We start from the raw sequence: 17,581 nt of genomic DNA on the forward strand, positions 1-17,581 counted from the left end.
ATGCGTTATTTAATATTACCAATATTATTTGTGTGCCTGGCAACGACATTTGCCCAAATTCCACAACTAGGATTTTGTCCAGATGTGAAACCCATGCAGGATTTCGACATGGAAGCATTTTTAGGAGACTGGTAAGTACTTATTGATAATTATTTATATACTTATAATGGGTACTACTGCCCTCCTGGGCAGTTTGGGCAACAAGTTAATTCAGGGAAGAATAGTGTGAGAGATTTCCTATTGCCTTTTTACACTAGAAACATATTTTTGATACATATTTTCAAGTGAAAATTAATATTACTACTGCATGAGTTGTCCAGAGCGAAGGTTCGAACTTACGACCCCGTCTCATAGACCTAACACTACATAGACTGCTAGTCCTTATATGTTCTCCTTTTTATAAAGTGTCAAAAAAGATAATAGGGGACTGTGACGTTACTTAGTGAACAAGCATTGACGACAATGGTGGAACACTCTCGAACGTTTTCACTCTTTCATTTTGGCAATGATTGTTCTTTCCAGTACATTGGACAAGCCTCCCAATATGTAGACAAAAGAATGAGGCAACATGAATTAGGTGTGGTTCACCATAAACAGAAAAACTTCAAAAATATCCTTGTTCAGCATTCACTTGGAAATATAGATGACAGTAATAAATTTATTAACTTCCCGTAGGGTAAGTTATTGTAATGGGCCGAAAATCGGATCTGAAAATTTTTACATTTCTCGACGTTTTGAAGGTTTCTGAGCATTTTGGCATACCTCAGAAAAACTGGATGTGTGTGTGTGTATGTATAGATACAAATTTCCAGTCACGTTTTCGGGCGCACGGAGCAACCGATTTGAATGGTTCAAAAAACATTCGATTCCTATTCATAGGGAGAAAAGCTGATTAGTTTTTGGCAAAGGCAGGTCCAGCCGTTTCGGAGATACGGAGCAAAGAATGCAGAAGATAGAAATCGACTTTTTGAGAGTATCCGATTTGAATGATCTAAAAAACATTCAATTAGTAATGATTGGGAAAAGTGTTTATTAGTTTGTGGCAAAGGCAGGCCCAGCCATTTCGAAGATACAGAGCTAAATATGTAAAAAATGGCAGTTTTTGAGAGAACTAAACGTCCGATTTAAAAGATTCAAAGAACTTTCTGCTTGTCTTAACAAAATAATTGATTTTGGAAAAAAAATTTTGTTCCAACTTTTTTTTTTTTAATTTCTTGTATATCGAAAATAATTCAGATTTTATTTTTAATTCTGACTATAGTTCTAATATACTTTACAAATAATTTCAACTTTGCAATTCAGTTTATATATTTCTTATAAATATTAGACAATGTTACAATATTTATAATAATCTATTTGAAAACATTCAGTATTCCTCGAACATTTTGTTACGGTACGGGAAGTTCCAGCAATTTGCCTTAAGGCACAATGCCATAATTGCCTCAAGACAGAATTTCACTTACAGCTAGTTTTTATTTTATAATCGTTTGGGTTGCCAATTCTTTCAATTATTGATTAAACCTTGCTATTAAAAGTACATATTATTTTTATTAATTATTATATTTTAATTGTTATTATTTTTTGCAGGTTTGAAACGGAAAGATACTTCACAGTATCAGAATTGGGAAGACGTTGCGTCTTTTCAAACTACGAAAGACGTCCTGATGGATCTATCCGAGTTTCGAACCAAATGACAAATGCTTTGTAAGTGCCATAGATAAACAAGTATGAATAGATCGCAAACACAGCCGTTTTGATTTTACCTCAATTTTATTTTCTTCAGCGTATGTATCATAGAGGTCGCCACCAACTGTAGCACGTAAATTTACCCTTAGGTTTAATTCTAGATAAGATTTATATAAACATATAATAAAGAAAAGATAAACCTGGTTAAATTTGACTAAATGAAATGGAAACAAAATATAGGCTTATAAAATATGTTATATGTCTATTTTCAAAAATAAGCGTTTAAAGTACGTGTACTATAATTAGAGAAACTATATTTTAAAGCAAACGCTGAATTTTAAGCACAATACCGCCGTCTATAACATGCAAAAAAACTATTACAGAGTAAAGCGCATTTGTTCTAATGTAAGTTCAACCTCTATGGTATCAGAAATTAAGGAATAAGTGGCATAAACGTACGTAAATGATATATGTAATCGTGCGAGTATTTTTTTTATAACAGATGTTTAATATTACACAAAATAATTCATCAAGTTTAAAAAAAAATGTTGCGACGTGTTTCATACTTTGCTATGTATAGCTTATTTTTTATTTTTTATTGATTAAATCGATTATTTACTAGTTTTGGAAAGTTAATGTAACTTGCCTTAAGGCAAAATGCCAGTAACGCTTAGTTTTGTTCATAAAAAGACAAATTAAAAACATTCCTACTGAAAAATATTGTAGTAACGCTTACCATGCGCATCCAAGCCTAAGCAAAAATGTATGAGAAAGCGTCGTGTTAGGTTCGGCCGACATGGCAAGCACTCGTGATTATTTAAGAATATAAATTATTAATCAAACTTAACTAGTTTGTATTTATGATCGCAATTTTAAATTTCACCAAGTGTCAATTGTTATTGACTAATTTAATTTTTTATAGCAATAAAGCAAAAAAAGTTATTTGGCGGACCCTATATTGGGCCCAAGGCAAAATGCCACTTATATCTAGTTTAATATTATATTCCAACAATCATAAATTATTATATATTTATAATATTTATAAATATTATTATATATATAAAATTCTTCTGTAATGATGTATGTAAATATACTCTTACTAAACGATTATACGGATTTTGATAAATCTTTATGAAGATTGTTAAGAAATTTTTTTAGGATGTATGTGATTACAAAAATATAGTAATATTGTAGAAATAAATGGAAAAATCGCAAAAAACGTCATTTTATTGTCATTGTTTGACATTGAAAATGTTTGATACATTGTTTGGCATTGAAAACAAATGAAAACAGTCGTTTGCCAAAAATTTCAATTTTATGAGCCTAGATAGACAATATTAGAATATGTATAATAAATTCATGATTATGAATAAGAAAAATAAAATGTCTACATTATTAATGCCAAAAAGAAGCTGAGATGTGCCAGGAATTAAAATAATATAAGATACAGCAGATATATGGCAGATTGAATGATACACATATGAACCAGATTTGACAAATTAATTCACTTAAAATATGAAATTAAGTGATAATCAGGGCCGGTCCTGCCTTAAATGCGACGCATGTGAAAAATGCGAGCGCATGCCTTAGGAGGCGCCAACACAAGATTTAAGAAACATATAATTTCCTTGCATCTAGTGAGTAAAAAAATCTTTTACTTGTCTATTATTTTTCAGTACAAACGTGAAACGTACCTGGGTAGGCGAATTGAGCACTAAGGGTGAAAATTCAGGGTCGATGCTGGTCAAATACAACACTTTGCCAGTTTCTTTGGACACCTCGTATTCAGTTTTGGACACCGACTATGATACTTATGCAGTTGTGTACAATTGTAATCCTGTGGGGCCTATTCATACACGTGAGTAGAATTTAATATATATTTATATCCAAAAGCCCCGTTAAGACGATTTTCCAGGAACCAGACTAGAAACGCATCTTATGCTAGAAAGCGCATTATAATAGAGATAGAGACAATATCTTTCAAAGTGCAGGAAGCAGCGTATTAAGCGCAAAATCGTGTCCGTGCGATCGTCTTAACGAGATCTTAACAATGCAATCTCACTTATCTGCGATAGTCCAAAATGATCAGGAAGCCTGGACACTTAATAAGGTCAAAATAAATAATATAGTATATCCTGGTATGCCCTTATCCGTCATGGCTGCAACAATAAAAATGAATTACAGAAAATGTAATAATAAATTTGTTCTATTTATATCGTTTGGGTTGCCAATTTTTTAAATTAATGATAATTTAATATATATTTAAATCCAGTAAAACCCCGTTAAGACGATTTTTCAGGAACCAGACTAGAACAAATCTTATGCTAGAAAACGTATTATAATAGGGATAGAGACAATATGTTCCAAAGTGCAGAAAGCAGTGTATTAAGCGGAAAATCGTGTCCGTGCGATCGTTTTAACGAGGTTCTTAACAATGCAATCGTTCCTATCTGAGATAGTCCAAAATGATCAGAAGGTCTGGTACTTAATAAGATCAAAATAATAATCTACTATATCCTGATATGCTCTTATCCGTCATGGCTGCAACAATAAAAAATGAATTACAGAAAGTGTAATAATAAATTCTTCTATTTTATAATCGTTTGGGTTGCCAATTTTTTAATTAATGATAATTTAATATATTTATTATATTCAGTAAGACGATTTTCCAGGAACCAGACTAGAAACGCATCTTATGCTAAAAAACGTATTAAAAATAGAGATAAAATGTTTCGAAGTTCAGGAACACGTGTATTAAGCAAAAAATCGTGCCCGTGCGATCGTCTTAACGAGGTTCTTAATATTAAATGTTTCCAAAGAAATTATTATGAATACTGTAACTTTCATTATTCTTATTAGAACAAATATAAGATCTTATGTATTATTTTTTTTTTGTAAATTAAAAATAAAAATTGAAAAAAAAACTTTCACCAACGCTCTTCCGATGCATTTGCACAGATTTACTCCCTAGTCGCGTCTAAAGAAGTTTTACTTCAAAAAATGCTTTGACGTGTTTCATATTTTGCCCAATAGCTATTTTTTTAAATTTTTATTGATCAAGTCAATTATTTACTCGTATCGAAAAGTTGACGCCTTAAGGCAAAATGCTAGTAACACCTAGTGTGTTCATAAAAATGTAGTTTGAATCATTCAAGTCAGATGCTTAGTTCTCTAAAAAATTGCCATTTTATGTACATTCATCTCTGTATCTTCGAAATGCATGCATGTCTTCTTATCAATAGGAATCGAATTGTTTTTTGAATTATTCAATTCGGTTGAACCGTGTTTCCGAAATCGTCGATAAAAATTTGTATCCGAACACACACACACATATACAATCATTTTTACTTAAGTATGGCATAACGTAACATGGATGCATATTGCATTATAATAGCATTTATGGCATAACCCCTGCCAATTCTCGAAAAACATAGAAATATTATGGCATTAAGGGTCTGTCTTCGTATGAATCGGTGGTAACGAACTGTATGTATTTTGCTGTGCGATCCGACGTTTTATACATAGAGCCTAACTTCACGTATGTGTTATCGAGGGCACATAACAAAAAAATTTGTACAGGTTTTTCTCTTTTTCTCATTACGTAATGTCTTTTGTCTCACTCACCTATTGTTAGCAAACCGCAACCTAAGAAGTTTTACTTCAGTAATAATGATAATAGGCCATGGACCTTATACTACATGGACTGCAAGTCGAGCGCATAGTAAGTGCTCAAACATAGAACGGACTGTAACGTCACATGTCTGAGCGAACATAGCCGACGACAATCGCGGACTCTCCCGATTGATTAAATGTCATATGCCATATGTTTTATTAACTTCCCGTAGGGTAAGTTATTGTAATGGACCAACAATCGGAATTGAAAATTTTTACATTTCTCGACGTTTTGAAGGTTTCTGAACATTTTGGCATACTTCAGAAAAAATGGATGTGTGTGTGTGTATGTATGTATGGACACAATTTTTCGTCCACGTTTTCGGGCGTACGGATCAACTGATTTGAATGGTTCAAAAAACATTCGATTCCTATTGATAAGGAGATGTGCTGATTAGTTTTTGGCAAAGGCAGGTCCAGCAGTTACGGAGATAAAGAGCAAAGAGTGTAGAAAATAGAAATTGTGTTTTTGAGAGAACGGAGCATCCGATTTGAATGATCTAAAAAACATTCAATTAGTAATAATTGGGAGAAGTGGTTATTAGTTTTTCGCAAAGGCAGGCCCAGCCATTTCGAAGATACGGAGCTAAATATACAAAAAATGGCAGTTTTTAAGAGAACTAAGCGTCCGATTTAATTGATTCAAAGAACTTTCTGCTTGTCTTGACAAAATAATTGATTTTAGATAAAAAATATTTTTGTTTCAACTTTTTTTTTTAATTTTTTGTATATAGAAAATAATTCAGATTTTATTTTTGATTCTGACTATAGTTCTAATATACTTTAAACAAATAATTTCAACTTTGCAATTCAGTTTATATAATTCTTATAAATATTAGATAATGTTACAATATTAATAATAATCTATTTGAAAACATTTAATATTCCTCGAACATTTCGTTACGGTACGGGAAGTTCCAGCAATTTGCCTTAAGGCACGATGCCACCCACCCGAGTTTTAATAATATAATGGCAATTGTCATGACTGATGATTTTGTAAGAAATGATATTAATAATATTTAATAATATTTATCGTAATAGTTAATTTAACTCAAATATTATCTGTGATAGTTTTATTTCAATAATATAATGGCAATTGTGATAACTGAAAATTTTGTAAGAAATGATACTAATAATATTTCCCCTGTGAAATAAATATACAGAAAATCGAATCGACCTGTTAAAATCGGTTTATATATAATAAGGCCTATGTTAGGCATGTAACATATGACATATGACATTTAATCAATCGGGAGAGTCCGCGATTGTCGTCGGCAACGTTCGCTCAGCAAGTCACGTCATAGTCCCTTCTATGTTAGAGCACTATATACAACGGAAAACATGCAGACTAGCAATCCATGTAGTGTAAGATCTATTTAATTGGCTCATAACTCCAACTATTTATTTTATTATTTATTTCAGAGAGTTGTTGGGTATTAACAAGAGAGCGCAACCCTCCATCAGCAGTTCTTCAAAGGGCCTACGGAATTTTGGACAAGTACAAGATTTCGAGAACTTTCTTCGTGAAGACCAATCAACAAGATTGCGAATGAGTCCAAGATTAATTTATTTATACTTATTTATAATAAAAAAATATGATGGATAATAATTTATTAATAATATTACGAAAGAAAAGATTTTTGAAATAAAATTTTAATTTATAATTTGTTTTTATTTCGTTAATTGAACCCCAGAAAGCGTTATCGCCGCTGGGTTAAGTCTTCGCTATAAAAGATTATAAACTAAAACAGTGAAAATTAATAGAAAACTAGTGGTGTATGAGATCGTGCCTTAAGGGAAATTGCTTGAACTTCCCATACTATAATAAAATATTCGAAGAATAAAATATAGTTAAAAAAATATTTTTTGGAAATTAAAAAAAATCTTGCCCGCAAATCAATCGTTTCGTCAACACTTACAACGATGCTTAGTTCTCTCAATAACTGCAATTTTTTGCATATTTAGCTCCAAATCTCTGAAAAGGCTAGACCTGCCTTTGTTAAAATTTATTCACCACTTCTCCCCATCATTACGAATTGAATGTTTTTTGAATCGTTCAAATCGAATGCACCGTTCTCTCAAAATCTTTATTTTCTGCGCACTTTGCTCCGTACCACCGAAACAACTGGACCTGCCTTGTCCAAAAACTAATCGAATGGTTTTTAACTTCCCGTGGGGTAAGTTATAGTAATCGCAAAAAATCGAGAATAAAAATTTGTATATAAATTTATACCTTTCAAAGGTTTCCGAACATGTTGGCATACCTTAAAAAAAGGATGTATGTGTGTGCGGATACAAATTTTCGTCGATTATTTCGGGAAAACGATTCAAACGATTTGAATCATTCAAAATTGATAAGGAGACGTGCTTATTAGTTTTTGGCAAAGGCAGATTTGCCGTTACAAAGATACGGAGCAAAAAGTGCCTAAAACGGTAACTCAGTTTTTAAGAGAACGAAGAGTCCGATTTGAATAATTCAAAGAACATCTTACTTGTATTGACAAGATAAATATCCGATTAAATTTTTGGGAAGGCAGGTCTAGCAGTTTCGAAGATCTAGTAAAAAAAAAAGTAAAAAACAAAGCTATTTGGCGGTCAAAAATGATCATTAGACATAGGCACATCAAATTATCAGATACTTTATAGAGATTTTAATAATATGTATCAATGTTGTTTACATTACTATGGGTTCCGTAACATCGTTTGTCCGTTGGACGGCGACGCGTCGCTTACGCGCTTCGATATTTCGTCTTTATGCAGTTGAAGCAGTGCGATTGATTTGAAAAAAGTAAAAAAAATCCAAAATATTTCAAAATAAAAAACGTCAAAAATTTGAAATTTTTCAAGAATCTAAAAAAATGTAATCTTTTACAGCAATTTGCCTTAAGGCCCTTTACACCACTAGTTGAATCAGTCAAATCGGTTAAACCGTGTTTCCGAAATAGTTGACAAAAATTTGTATCCGAACACACACACACACGTCCATTTTTTCTGAATAATTCAAAACAGTAAAAATTAGTAAAGATATAGAAAACGTTTTCATTTTCGTTTTTTTCTAAATTACTATAACCTACCCTACTGGAAAGTAAAAAATAGAAATAACTAAAAAAGGAAAATAAGGTAAAATAAAATAAAGGCCGCACTATGAAATTAAATATTACATTATATTTTAATAAGGTTCTAGTGACACACTCTGGTTGATTTCTTTGCGCTATTTATTTTTTTGCTACAAAACTGAACATTTTGCAAAAACCAATCGATTTTAAAATCACATCATATATTGTCTCTGATAAAGGTTTGAAAGGTGTTAGTGTATAATCAATCTTACAGGTAATTAACTCCGTGAATACCCTATTTTTATTTAAAAAAAAAGTATAATTTTCTAATATTTCGTTATATAATCCACTCATTTATTTTTATTATGATGATATTGTCATGTTTTATATAATGTAATCTCTTCCACAAATTTATTCAATTTATAAATATCCACCATTTTCTATTTTTCTTAAATATATTGTTTTTCTAAATCTTATGAAGATCATGCTTACAGAATTCAATTTCAAACTCATTTAAAGTTTGAAAAAATGTTATTCAAATAGTTTAGTATCATAAATTACTTGTAAAGAATTAATAATCTATAATACAGTAATATGAATTAACGATAGTAATGTTGATACATACATAACTAAAATTTATAATGGAATTGTCTGAAAATTTTTTATACCAATTTTGCATATATAAAATCAGTAAATTTTGAATGTATTACTAAAAAATATATATATATATATATATATATATATATATATATATGATAAAATTGTTTCTTGGGCATTCATCCAGTAATTAAAACCAGTTTTATTGAAGGGAAATGTTTTTATTCAGAGAACATACGTTTCGGGTCTTGATTTGACCCATCTTCAGTGCATACAAATAAATATGAAACAAAAAATTGATAAAACGTTGAGTTTTGATAAATTTTAAAAAATTGTAAAATTAAAATAAATAATACATTTTATTATAAAAAAGCCCATTCCAAACGATCATGTTGTCAGCTTGGAGTATGTATACATACTCCGATTATGTGACCATTGTCCCAATTGGTAAAATCCTTCCAACTCCTATCCAAACCGGGTGCCTTGGTTTGAGCAATAGATGATAATTTGAACTACTGGTTGTAGTATTGTCTCTTCGAATCCGTGAGTACCTCAATTTAGGTATTAGCTGAAACATGATTGTTCTACCATACTGATTCAATGAAAAGTCCAACTTGAGTAACTTTTCAGTTCATTCTTTTTTCTTGTTAATTTATACAGACAGACAAATCTCTGCTTATTCTATCACAGGACTACTCTGAGGCAACATCTTGTTACTTTGATGTTACTCTCTGATTCCCTAAATCAACATCTTGTTACCCTGATGATATTATTCCCTGACTCTTTGATTTGTTTGGGCGATTTATACTGTATTTACCAAAAATTGTATAATCAATTACAGCATTTTTACAAGAATTAATAATACAGAATTGTTTTTTTATTTGTATCTATTAAAACTAAGACCAAATTTGTATTGAAATATATTGAATATTTATTAAAATTAATTTGGTTGGGATATAAGTTTCAATTCTGGTCCAGAGATGGGTCAAATCCACACTTCTGGTCTGGTGCTCTGCCTTGTATATTGCCAATAGATTTTGTGACCACTGGTAGATCCGTTGTCCCAATTGGTAAAATCCTTCCAACTCCTATCGTAACCAGGTGCCTTGATTTGAGCAATAGATGATAATTTGAATTACTGGTTATAGTATTGACTCTTCAGATCCATGAGGACTTCATTTTTGGGTATTAGCTGAAAGATGATTGTTCTAATAATCAATTACAGCATTTTAACAAAAATTAATAGCACATTGCTTCTTTATTGTGTCTATTAAGACTAAGATCCAATGGTGATTATGCTATATATTGAAATAAAATGAATTTGCTTGGGATTTATGTTTGTGTTCTGCTCCAGAGATGGACCAATCCACACTCCTGATCTGGTCATCTGCCTCATATATTGTCAATAGAATGATTATGTGATCATTGTCCCAATTGGTAAAATCCTACCAACTCCTATCGAAACCAGGTGTCTTGGTTCGAGCAGTAGATTTAAATTTGAATTACTGGTTATAGTATTGTCTCTTCGGATCCGTGAGTACTTCAATTTAGTTCTTAGCTGAAACATGATTGTTATACCATACTCATTCAATGAAAAATCCAACTTGAGTTACTTTACAGTTTGTTCTTCTTTTCTTATTACAAATTTACAGGACAGAATCTCTGCTTATTATATCATGGGGCAACTATGAAACTACATCTGGTTACTTTGATGTTAATCTCTGACTCTCTGAAACAAAATCTTGTTACTCTGATGTTACTCTCTGACTCTCTGATTTGTATGGACGATTTATACTGTATTTACCAAAAATTGTATAATCAATTACAGCATTTTTACAAGAATTAATAACACAGAATTGTTTTTTTATTTGTATCTATTAAAACCAAGACCCAATTTATATTAAAATATATTGAACATTTATTAAAATTAATTTGATTGGGATACAAGTTTCAATTCTGGTCCAGAGATGGGTCAATCCACACTCCTGGTCTGGTCCTCTGCCTTGTATATTGCAAATAGATTATGTGACCACTGGTAGGTCCGTTGTCCCAATTGGTAAAATCCTTCCAACTCCTATCGAAACCAGGTATTGTCTCTTCAGAGACTTCAATTTAGGTATAAGCTGACAATAATTGTTCTACCATACTGATTGAATGATAAGTCCAACTTGAATTTAATAATTCAATTGATGCTAAGTAAGAGTCAATGATTATATCAGCCAACTACTCAATTCTATACAAAGTTAAAAGTTTGCTCGATTTATTGGCCTATTTAATCAAATATTGAAAAACAGTTATTCCTATTATAAGAGAATGGTCTGAAAAGTGTTTTTTTTTTTTGAATTCATTTATTTATATTTTTGCTTTTTTTTACATCTCCCAGTGATGGTGTCATCTCAGTAACCCATCCATATAGCACTTGTTTGACCATTATCCTTGTTTGACAAAAATCTGTCCTCCCAGGGCTGTTTTTAGATGAATAAGTAGAAGATGCTTGGGTCCAGATCTGGTGAGTAAGATGGATGGTCAAGCAGTTTCAACCATAACTGGTAGATTTTTGCCATGGCAAAGACAATGGTATGTTATCTTGTTGGAACAAGATTCTCTTTTCCTGCAAATGTCATAATTTAGATTTTATGGTGAGATATTTTCCATAAACTCTGTCAGTCATTATTTTCTATTTTCACTAGGTTCCATACTATAAGTCAATTCAGTGTTATTTAATAAAGAACATGCATTTGTGGTTATGAAGAGTCCACAACTATGATCATCGGTTGAGGGAAACTACCATTATCGGTTGAGGGAAAGTTATCTCATGAAAATTCCACTGAAATTTTTCTTTGTTAGTTAAACAGCTTTCACCAAAAATTGTATAAACAATTACAGCCTTTTTACAAGACTTAATAGCACATTGCTTCTTTATTGTATCAATTAAGACTAAGATCCAATGGTGATTGTGCTATATTTGAAATAAAATTAATTTTCTTCGGATTTAGGTTTGTGTTCTGCCCTAGAGATGGGTCAATCCACAGCCCTGATCTGGTCATCTGCCTTGTGTGTTATCAATAGAATGATTATGTGACCATTGTCTCAATTGGTAAAATCCTTCCAACTCCTATCCAAACTGGGTGCCTTGATTTGAGCAATAGATGATAATTTGAACTGCTGGTTATAGTATTGTCTCTTCGAATCCGTGAGTACTTCTATTTAGGTATTAGCTGAAACATAATTGTTCTACCATACGGATTCAATAAAAAGTCCAACTTGAGTAACTTTTCAGTTCATTCTTCTTTCTTGTTACAAATTTACAGATAGACAGAATCTCTGCTTATTCTATCATAGGACTACTCTGAGGCAACATCTTGTTACTTTGATGTTACTCTCTGACTCTCTGAAGAAACATCTTGTTACTCTGATGTTACACTCTTACTCTCAGATTTGTTTGGATGATTTATACTGTATTTACCAAAAATTGTATAATCAATTACAGCATTTTTACAAGAATTAATAGCACATTGCTTCTTTATTGTATCAATTAAGACTAAGAACCAATGGTGTTTGTGCTATATATTGAATTAAAATGAATTTGCTTGGGAATTAGGTTTGGGTTCTGCTCCAGAGATGGGTCAATCCAAACTCCTGGTCTGGTCATCTGACTTGTATATTGTCAATAGAGCGATTATGTGACCACTGGTAGATCCATTGTCCCAATTGGTCAAATCCTTTCAACTCCTATCCAAACCTGGTGCCTTGGTTTGAGCAGTAGATGTTAATTTGAACTACTGGTTATAGTATTGTCTCTTCAGGGACTACAATTTAGGTATCAGCTGTTCTGCCATACTTATTGAATACCATACTATTGAACAAAAGGTCCAACTTGAGTAACTTTACAGTTTGTTCTTCTTTTTTGTTACAAATTTACATACGGACAGAGTCACTACTCATTCTATCAAAAGACTACTCTAAGGCAACATCTTGTGACTTTGATGTTACTCTCTGACTCTCTGAAGCAACATCTTGTTTTTCTGATGTTACTCTCTGACTCTCTGATTTATTTGGACAATTTATACTGTATTTACCAAAAATTGTATAATCAATTACAGCATTTTTACAAGAATTAATAGCACATTGCTTCTTTATTGTATCTTTTAAGACTAAGATCCAATGGTAACTGTGCTATATATTGAAATAAAATGAATTTGGTTGTGATATAGGTTTGAGTTCTGCTCCAAAGGTCAATCCGCACTCCTGATCTGGTCATCTGCCTCGTATATTGTCAATAGAGCGATTATGTGACCACTGGTAGATCCATTGTCCCAATTGGTGAAATCCTTTCAACTCCTATCCAAACCTGGTGCCTTGGTTTGAGCAGTAGATGTTGATTTGAACTACTGGTTATAGTATTGTCTCTTCAGGGACTACAATTTAGGTATCAGCTGTTCTACCATACTTATTGAATACCATACTATTGAACGAAAGGTCCAACTTGAGTAACTTTACAGTTTGTTCTTCTTTTTTGTTACAAATTTACAGACGGACAGAGTCACTGCTCATTCTATCATAAGACTACTCTAAGGCAACATCTTGTGACTTTGATGTTACTCTCTGACTCTCTGAAGCAACATCTTGTTTTTCTGATGTTACTCTCTGACTCTCTGATTTATTTGGGCAATTTATACTGTATTTACCAAAAATTGTATAATCAATTACAGCATTTTTACATTGTATAATCAATTAAAGCATATTTACAAGAATTAATAGCACATTGCTTCTTTATTGTATCTTTTAAAACTAAGATCCAATGGTGACTGTGCTATATATTGAAATAAAATGAATTTGCTTGGGATTTAGGTTTGTGTTCTGCCCCAGAGATGGGTCAATCCACACTTCTGATCTGGTCCTCTGCCTCGTATGTTGTCAATAAAACGATTATGTGTCCATTGTCCCAATTGGTGAAATCCTTTCAACTCCTATCCAAACCTGGTGCCTTGGTTTGAGCAGTAGATGTTAATTTGAACTACTGGTTATAGTATTGTCTCTTCAGGGACTACAATTTAGATATTAGCTGCTCTACCATATTTATTGAACGAAAAGTCCAACTTGAGTAACTTTACAGTTTGTTCTTCTTTTTTGTTACAAATTTACATACGGACAGAGTCACTACTCATTCTATCAAAAGACTACTCTAAGGCAACATCTTGTGACTTTGATGTTACTCTCTGACTCTCTGAAGCAACATCTTGTTTTTCTGATGTTACTCTCTGACCATCTGATTTATTTGGACAATTTATACTGTATTTACCAAACATTGTATAATCAATTACAGCATATTTACAAGAATTAATAGCACATTGCTTCTTTATTGTATCTTTTAAGACTAAGACCCAATGGTGATTCTGCTATATATTGAAAATGAATTGGGTTAGGATATAGGTTTGAGTTCTGCTCCAGAGATGGGTCAATCCACACTCGTGATTGGTCAATCTATCCACACTCCTCTGCCTCATATATTGTCAATAGAATGATTATGTGACCATTGTCCCAATTGGTAAAATCCTTCCAACTCCTATCCAAACCGGATGCCTTGGTATGAGCAATAGATGTTAAATTGAATTACTGGTTATAGAATTGTCTCTTCAGATCCATGAGGACTTCAATTCAGGTATTAGCTGAAAGATGATTTTTCTAACACATTGGTTAAATGAAAAGACCAATTTGAGTACAGATGGACATAATCACCACTTATTTTATCATAAGACTACTATGAAGCAACATCTTTGATGTTACTCTCTGTCTCTCTGAAGTAACATCTTGTTACTCTGATGAGACTCTCTGATTTGTTTGGACGATCTATACTGTATTTATTAGAAATGTATTATTATACAATAATAGCTGATAAAATTATCATTATTATAATTTATAATATGATCATATTCATAAACACCAAAAATTTTGAACTGTTTGAGTACAATAATTCAATTGATGCAGGTTAAGAAATTGCTCAATTTAATGGCATATTTAGCCAAACATCCTATAGCGAATGAAAAACAGTTGTCCCTTTTATACCAGGGCTGAAAAGTTTCCGTCCTGATATTGGCCCAAGATTTTTTTTTCAATTCTTTTGTTTATAATTTTGCTTCTTTTACTTCTCCCAGTGATGGTGTCATCTCTGTAGCCCATCCATATAGCACTTGGCAAATTTCCATGCAAAAATTGTCCATGAATAAGTTTCTGTGATACAGGTGGACAATTAAATTTTATTATTAATTAATATAAGAGCCTCCCCCACTACTAGGTGAGTGGTTTACGCTAGGATTGTACTACACCTTATACAGGCATGTCCTATCCGTTCAAGCCACCTAACATACAGTCTTCTGTGTGTGAAAATTATTATTCCTGTTTGTTCAATAAATTCTTTATATCATTTCATCGTGTGTTTCCTTTTATACCAACAGGACATCTTTTACTAAATCATTTCACATCTGTTTCATATATTGAAAAACATGACATTTATTGCTTTTTAATGTATTAAAAAATGATTAGACAGTAGTATTTGAATACAAATGTTTTCTGACATTATCTATCATTAGACCTGAGCACAAAGTTATAATTGGAATATACTTGTTAACTTCATTCGTCTCTAATCACTTGTTTACTGTCTCTAAATACACTCTCTATAATATTCGTCTAAGTCACTATTTGTCTCTAACAATATATATTCTACTCACACAATATGCATTATTCTTTTGTTATTCTATCCATACGTCATTATTACATGTCCATTATATCGTATAATGGGCAAATATACAAGAAGCCTGGACATAATTTATTACAAAATCCTTCTTTGGCCTTATTTTAATAATACCTTGACATTTTTTAGGATCGTCTGTTTCCAAATCATCAGTATTGGTCAGGATGTTTTTTTTTCTAATTTTGAGTCTTGATTTCAAATTCAATAATTTCCTTCATCATTACATCAATTTGAATATTATGATACCTAACATACACACAATATGAGCGTATATTTTTCAAGCATAGTTTAAATCTCTACAGTTTTCACCTAAAAGATAAATAATTGATCTTTACTGATTGCAATTTTTGTTGCATGATATATTGTTACAAATTGTTTTTATCCTTCCTATTATTTCATTCTATGTTACAAATTATATTTAATTGTAAATATAAGAGATAATGAAAAGGAGATATAAATAGCGGAATAATTATATAAATAGAAAGAAACAAAAACTCGCAAAAATGAAAAAAGAGAAACAAAAGTGAGAATAGCAAAGTTAGACAAATAGATAGAGAGAAAGAGATAAAAAGTTAAATAGATATATAATTAGAGGAAGTGATAAATTAAAAATAGCCCCTAAAAAAAAAACAATATTTAAAATGTATTTGTAATGTAAGTAAATTTGAAATTCATATTGCAAAACACAAAAATCAATATTATCTTGTAACCAAAAAACTAGTTTAGAGTTATGTTCAAGAATAAACAAAAACAAAATATACTGTGAGTAAGTTCAAAACTTGCAAATAGAATATTTATAGATAGTATATCAAGACAAACCTTGAAATATGACTTATTTTAATTCAAAATAAATAAATAACTGGCGACAAATAAAGATTTTTAAAATGCAATTACCGAAGTTCCAACTCTATAAGATTTGTAACACATAAGAAGTTTCGGTTAAAAAGAAAATGCATTTACCTGAAAGTACACTTCTGAACAATACAAGACAAAATATACAGATGATTATTCGAATTTTTTGAATGCATCATTGTACATTCACAACCCAATTTTTTTTCTTCCAAATCAGAAACGTTTACACGATGTATCAGCAACATCTGTTCTCCAAACCTAAAAAATGAAATATTTTAAATCATTGGTTACATAACATACACATAGCATTGTTTCATAAATATCGCATATAAAATGTTGAAATATATTTAATAAATAACACCATTATTTATAATGTATCAGTAGATAAACAAGTATAAATGTATCTATTATCTATCTTATATAAGCATTATGCAAATATTGTCTGATGAAAATGTTAAAAATTGTCTGAAGATATTGTTAATGGTCTGTTGCAGATTATCCGACAGTGTTATACATTGTCTGAAAATGTCGTAAATTATCTAATAATGTTGTAAATTGTCTTATAATCTTGTGAGTTGTCTGATAATGTTGTGAATTATCTGAATATGTTGTAAATTATCTGAAAGTGTTATACACTGTGTGAACAAGTCACAAATTGTCTAAAAATACTAAAAATTATCCAAAAATGTTGAGGATTGCTGTAGTATGTTGCAGAATATTTGAAAATGTTGTGAATTGTCTGAAAATATTGTGGATTGTATGAATATGTTTGATAATGTTGTAGATTATTATAATATATTTTAGATGGTCATAAAACGATTATAAATGGTCTAAAAATGTTATAGATTATCCAATAATGTTGGAAATTGTCTAAAAATATTGTAAATTATCTTGTGTAATCTTGTGTAATCTTGTGAATTATCTGAAAATATTGTAAATTGTATGGAAGTATTATACACTATATAAT

General features: G+C 31.2%; 1 protein-coding gene across 1 annotated transcript; it reads left to right on the forward strand.

Annotated features, from left to right (window-relative positions):
• On the forward strand, positions 1-6,911 carry LOC113363832 (apolipoprotein D-like). The gene is made up of 4 exons (XM_026606311.1): positions 1-131; positions 1,588-1,704; positions 3,363-3,544; positions 6,781-6,911. Exons 1-4 carry the CDS (start codon positions 1-3, stop codon positions 6,909-6,911), a joined length of 561 nt encoding a protein of 186 aa, XP_026462096.1.
• Positions 6,912-17,581: the final 10,670 nt, after the last annotated feature.

The sequence above is a fragment of the Ctenocephalides felis genome, unplaced genomic scaffold (genome assembly GCF_003426905.1).
Source record: "Ctenocephalides felis isolate EL2017-DRISC unplaced genomic scaffold, ASM342690v1 CF-g0.4_SCAFFOLD_00845, whole genome shotgun sequence".
NCBI classification, from domain to species: Eukaryota; Metazoa; Arthropoda; class Insecta; order Siphonaptera; family Pulicidae; genus Ctenocephalides; species Ctenocephalides felis.